At 37.5% G+C, this 5,831-nt stretch overlaps 2 protein-coding genes across 2 annotated transcripts in view; one reads left to right on the forward strand and one right to left on the reverse strand.

Annotated features, from left to right (window-relative positions):
* The window catches only part of LOC108748364 (histone-lysine N-methyltransferase KMT5B), a 6,821-nt gene extending 6,449 nt beyond the window's left edge, over positions 1-372 (reverse strand). The window contains exon 1 of the mRNA XM_018486478.1: positions 42-372. The gene's annotated coding sequence lies outside the window, so the exon portion shown is untranslated. The remainder of the gene's footprint in view (positions 1-41) is intronic.
* A 1,613-nt stretch (positions 373-1,985) lies between these two features.
* On the forward strand, positions 1,986-5,793 carry LOC108748366 (mitochondrial ornithine transporter 1). The gene is made up of 5 exons (XM_018486482.1): positions 1,986-2,340; positions 4,494-4,730; positions 4,886-5,055; positions 5,130-5,405; positions 5,485-5,793. The coding sequence occupies exons 1-5, from the start codon at positions 2,190-2,192 to the stop codon at positions 5,656-5,658; spliced, it is 1,008 nt and encodes a 335-aa protein (XP_018341984.1). The 5' UTR covers positions 1,986-2,189; the 3' UTR covers positions 5,659-5,793.
* Positions 5,794-5,831: the final 38 nt, after the last annotated feature.

Below are 5,831 nucleotides of genomic sequence, written 5' to 3' on the forward strand. Positions count from 1 at the left end.
CCGAGATAGCCAGCCGACGGCGACGACGCGTGGATACTTACCGCGAGGATGCTCTCCCGAGAACGGACCTCTCGCATCTTGCGGTCGGTCGAGCTCCTAAAGCTAGAGCGGCGCGGCGACGTGCCTCTCGCGTTGCGACGGAGACACGCTCGCGGTAGCTATCATGGCTGGGTAGTATCCGAACGAGAAGGCTCGGAAGAATCGCCACGGCACGGCAGGCACGATACAGTACAGCCACAGCACGACACAGTGGACACAATGCGACGCGACGCGATCCACGGCACACACTTTCCCTCTACCGTGTGCTCGCACCTCGCACGGTGTGCGCGTACGCACAACTCTGAACCCAGCACAACGTGAACGTGAAACGTTGCTGAACGTTGCGTTCTCAACGTTTCGGTGCCCACTCTCGTTACTTGTACGGTGCGTTCTCGCAACTCAACGACTACGAACGACGGCGACGGAGCCGTCGCGTCGGTCCGCGTCTCCGGACTCCGGCGACGCCGCTAGTCTCAATTCCGTTCTCCGCTTCCTCGAGTAAAAGACGAAGAAAATAGAGGGAAATAAGAAGAGAGAGAGAGAGAGAGAGAGAGAGAGACAGAGGTCGGATATCAATCGCGGCCGCGAAGCGAATTCATGTTTTGGAATGTCGTCGGCCGTCGCAACGTCGTACCTAATGTCGGAGCCCCGCGGAACTGCCCGCAAGTCAGGCGTCGCGATTCTTGACGATTTCTTTTTTTTTTTTCTTTTTCTTTTATTCTCGCGTCGCGACGCCGAATCCGATCTCGCGAAACCGTTCCGTATGAAACGATCACGGATTCGGAGATTCCGCAAGGCGGAATCAATTCTCGAAATTGCTCCAAATCGCCCAACAATCTAGGGATTTGAGCGACACGTTCACCTGGGGATGTTTTACTCGTCCGCTGTCGGGACACAGCGGCGCCCTGCGTCTCCATGACAACCTACCGCCGCGTATCCTGACATTCTTGTGGCAAGCATTCGCATTCTTCGCATTTCTCTCTCTCTCTCTCTCTCTCTCTCTCTCTCTCTCGTACTTTTTCATAACCTATAAGCGACTAGCGTGGATTAGTGTGATTATATTATTTCATAATATTATTATTCAAATTAAAATTGCACAATCAGTCTGGATTTCGGATATTTGGTCGTATTGACTTCCAAAAGATTTACTTTAGGGAGGCATAAAAATATAAAAAAATAGAAATAGATTAACGTAAACTCGAGAGGCCAGCGGATAATTTTTCATTTGTCCATTGTCTTGAAAAACTCCATGAAATACTTCTTTCCCCATAATGCCTATTTTTACGAATATAGATCAACTTTAATCTCGGTTTAATATTTTATCTTTTTTGTTGTTAGTTCTAAGAATAAAAAGTAAGTTAAACCGAGATTAAGAATTAAAATTACTACAAAAATGTTTAAGAATTATAACTTTTTATCTTAAATTGTATTACAATAACAACAAATGCGTGGTCTGTTCTTTTCAGTTAAAATTCTTGCACTATTTATCTTCTCTCTTTCTCTTATCATGACAACAAAAAGAGAAAAAGGTTGAACGGTGTAAGTAGTTTAACTGAAAAGAACAGACCTCCATTGCAGCTGTAATATTTCTTTCCTTTTAAGGGATACAGCCGACACGTCATAGCCATGTGCTTCCTTCCTTACAATCATAACATTCAGTGAATAATACAAATAAAGATAGAACCATACTCTAGCTTATGTTGGCTGTCGTCTAAAAAAAAAGCAGCCTCGTTCTATGCACTGGCTGTTTTAAAATATTCATTGCTATTTCATGCTACAAACCCCTGTAACGCACGTAACAAACTATAGATTTTCAGTTTCTAATAGTTTTAATACGTCTAGACGCAAGAATTCTCTCTCTTTCTCTTTCTCTATCTTGTTCAAGAAGCATAAAAATAAAAGTCGCGAGATGCGACGGAAATTCTTCTTTTCAGGGATTCCTGACAGGCCCAGCGATTTCTCGAGCCGTACCTGCTCGTTAAATGACAACGTGAACGACAAGCCGACGATATCAGTTTCTTTCTATAGAGATTCATATACATATATTTATAACGCCTCGCGAGACGCTCAATCGCCAGTATCGCCCGTTGCGTACGGCTGGTTGGCGATCGTGGTGGCTGTATCTGTTTTATCGCCCGGGACAAAAGCACATGGCCACAGTGAAAGAATTTTTCGCCCGGACGATGACCACGACAGACAGCGTTGCCGGGCTGATCGACATGGAAGTATCCCACGTGCCGATGGAAAACTGCCGCGGAAGCGTCAAGGAGGGCGCGATTGATTTCGTGGCCGGTTCACTCGGTAATTGTCTCGCCGCGCGTTTTCTATTTAATCTATAATCTATATTTTTCCGTTTATATACTCACCAATCCAGTTAGGCTGAAATCGTTCTTTCCATATTTTAAACCAAAGTTCGATTGTTCTATTATTTATGTTAATGAATTGATACAGGCTGACAAGTCGATTATCCGTCAAAATAATCGGAAATTGAAAAAATTTACTCGAACACGCACGGAAGTTGCATCATATTCTATTGAGATGATTTTTCCTCTCGCAGCGAAACATTTCTAATTCCTGTTTTTACCATTTTGTAGTTTAATTTTAATTTTCGTGTAACTGTAAGTCTTCATCTTTTTAATCTTTTATGTCATGTATGAAATAATTTATATATGTATTTATAATAAATTGAATCGTAATCTATAAAATCAACTTTCAATGCTCGTTAGAGACCACGATACTGATTATATTTTGTGTTGCCATTCCGCGAGCTAAATTGTTTAGCTTCATCTTTTTCTAGTTCTAAGAATTAGAAAAAGATAAAGGATAAAGCCTGTGGCACACGATACGTACATAATTTTTCTGCTGAATTGCGTTTAGTAAATTACTAGAATTGTATTACACAGGGGCATGTTTGGATTTCCATCTGGATGCTCTCCGGATCACCCGAATATCATGTTCTTTCGTCCTTGTTTACTAAATATTAAACAAGGATGACATGACATCCGAGGAGCAGATGCAAATCAGAACAAGCTTCAAAACGCAGAATTTCTAGATTTACCAAAACGCAAACAATCCAACAGAGAAACACGCATCGTGTGCCATAGGCTTAAGTTAAGCTGACAATGAGATTAAAACTTATAATCTACATTAATTAGTAGAGACGGTCTCGATTCTCGATACTAATGTAAGATTAACTTTAATATCGATTTAACTCTTACTCTTTTTTTCTAATTTTAAGAATTCTAAGAATTAGAAAAAGATAAAAAATAAATGAATCGAAATTAATGTTAATTTTACATTGACTGGGCCTGAGTTTGAAAAGAATAAAATCACGAAGATCTTAAAAAAAAAGAAATTGCTTAAAAAATTGTGTAAAGATAGAAAATTGTAAAATACAAGAATAGAAAAATCAAAAGGCTTAAAAAGTGAAAACTTCTGGAAACTTTATTTCTTAGCAAAAAAATTTGATTTATTTAACTTTAAAATTTTCGATATTTATAAATAGATGTGTATAAAATATGGGTCATTATCGATGTATTTAAAATTAATCATTTGGTTGCATTCAGATAACAAAGTGACATTATTTCTTATTTTGACGTCAAAATGACGTCTTCTAATCAGAAACAAGTCATCTCAACATTAAAAGGATGTTAAATTGATTCCAAAATAATTATTAAAAGTCATTTTTTAATCATTTGCAATTCATTTTAACATCATGTTGATATTATTGTGACTTGTTCGGTTTTGATGATGTTTTAATGTCAAAATAAGATGACAAATAACGTCAGCTTGAGACTTGAGTTGCTTAATGTCTAACTATTATTTATCATAAAATTGTATATTCTGATATACTAAGATATATTCTGATATATTAAGATAAATAACACGTTTATCTGTAATAAATTCGATGGAAAGATAACGATAATATTTGTTCTGTAACGTTATCTTTCGTAAATATCCGACTGATAAATCCAATTGCATCCAACTTCTAAATCATTCCAACTAGCGCAAAGTCGCGTTCTTATGCGATCTATGATTGAAAAGCAAAAACTAATTGTTTTGTATTTTAATTACGCGGAAATTTGCTGTTCGCAAACTGTCGCAATCTAAAAAAATTGTGAATTTATAGCTGTTTTTAATTCATTAATATTATCAAGAAATGTTCATTTTTATTGATAAATTGATAAAATCTTAGAAAAAATATTAATACTGCAATGTTAATTATATCTACAGTATTTACGTAAACAAGTTTAGAGTTCACACTAGAATAATAGTACTTTTGCGATAATTTTTCAACAATTTCTCCACTGTATCAAATGTGAAAAATATATAACAGACAAATTATTTATCATGAATTGCCAGTAGAATAATAATTTCGTGAAAATGCTTTGAAACATTCTATTGAGAGTCTCTTTGTATTTTCTATATACAAGCATATTATTTTTATTTAAAAGGTGGTATAGCGCTCGTTTATGTGGGCCAACCATTGGACACGGTGAAGGTAAAGATGCAAACCTTCCCATCCATGTACAAAAATATGGTGAATTGTTTTCTCCGTACGTTAAGAACAGACGGTATTGCAAGAGGTTTATACGCTGGAACAATACCTGCGGTAGTCGCTAATGTTGCCGAGAACTCGGTATTATTCGCGGCCTACGGCGGATGTCAAAAGGCGATCGCTCATTTATCAGGTAAATCATGAACTATAATGGTATAATTAATATATAAATATACATTATTTTTTAAAAAGCCAATGCTTAATTAAAGTACATTAAAATAATTTACGCATTAAAATGCTTTAATGAATAAATAATAATATGCTTTATCTTTCTTTTTTTTTTTACAGGTGTGCAGAACGTGAAAGAGCTAAGTTCCATCAGTAATGCCTGGGCCGGCTTCTTCGCTGCATTCTTTTCCTCATTGACGCTGTGCCCGACGGAGTTAATAAAATGCAAGTTACAGGCTATGAGAGAAGTCGAACAGACGCAAATGGCAACTACTACGGGAAAATGCACGGTAAATAATGTTTCATGAATCTTATTTTAGAAATTTTGATGGCAATTTTTTAGTGACATTATTATTCCTCTCAGAAACCTTGTATAGGATCATGGAGTTTGACGAGGCAAGTTTTTCGGGAACAAGGTGTAAAAGGCCTATTCACAGGCCTCTCCTCTACAATAGCTCGCGAAATGCCAGGCTATTTCTTCTTTTTCGGCGGCTACGAAGCCACGAGAGAGTTATTAGCTGCTAAGGGTCAGAATAGGGATGACATTGGCTGGCAAAAGACGATGGTGGCTGGCGCGGTTGGAGGTACGATGCTCTGGCTAGCGATATTTCCAGCCGACGTTGTTAAGAGTAGAATACAGGTATGTCTTCAAAGAACTAAAAAAATGCGTCTATTTCTAAATTTTGTTATCTCTTGTAACAAAATGTTTTGGAAACCAGGTACAGAACTTGAAAACACCCGCCTTGATAGTTTTCAAGAATATCGCACGGCAAGAAGGTATCGGCGCTTTGTATAACGGATTAACACCGACTTTAATTAGAACGATACCAGCAACTGCAACACTGTTTGTCACCGTCGAATACACGAAAAAAATTATGTACAATTATTTCTAAAATCGATTTCAACATTTCCGTTTTCTTACGTGACCTGATATTCCGACCGAATATTCTACACAAATGTGCATTTATCGTGAACTATGTATTCTAAAATTATATGTCAAGCGACTTCAGTGTCTATATCTGTAAATATAAGAGAATAATGTGTGTGTGTATATATATATATATAT

Source organism: Trachymyrmex septentrionalis, unplaced genomic scaffold (assembly GCF_001594115.1).
Source record: "Trachymyrmex septentrionalis isolate Tsep2-gDNA-1 unplaced genomic scaffold, Tsep1.0 scaffold22, whole genome shotgun sequence".
In the NCBI taxonomy this organism is placed as follows: Eukaryota; Metazoa; Arthropoda; class Insecta; order Hymenoptera; family Formicidae; genus Trachymyrmex; species Trachymyrmex septentrionalis.

What these genes read in the sequence shown, in the direction of transcription:
- LOC108748366 (XM_018486482.1), top strand. Translation starts at nt 2,190, where the DNA reads ATGGCCACAGTGAAAGAATTTTTCGCCCGGACGATGACCACGACAGAC. An exon ending in TTTCGTGGCCGGTTCACTCG is followed by an intron (nt 2,341 to 4,493) that starts GTAATTGTCTCG and finishes TTTATTTAAAAG; the next exon opens with GTGGTATAGCGCTCGTTTAT. An exon ending in TTGTTAAGAGTAGAATACAG is followed by an intron (nt 5,406 to 5,484) that starts GTATGTCTTCAA and finishes TTTGGAAACCAG; the next exon opens with GTACAGAACTTGAAAACACC.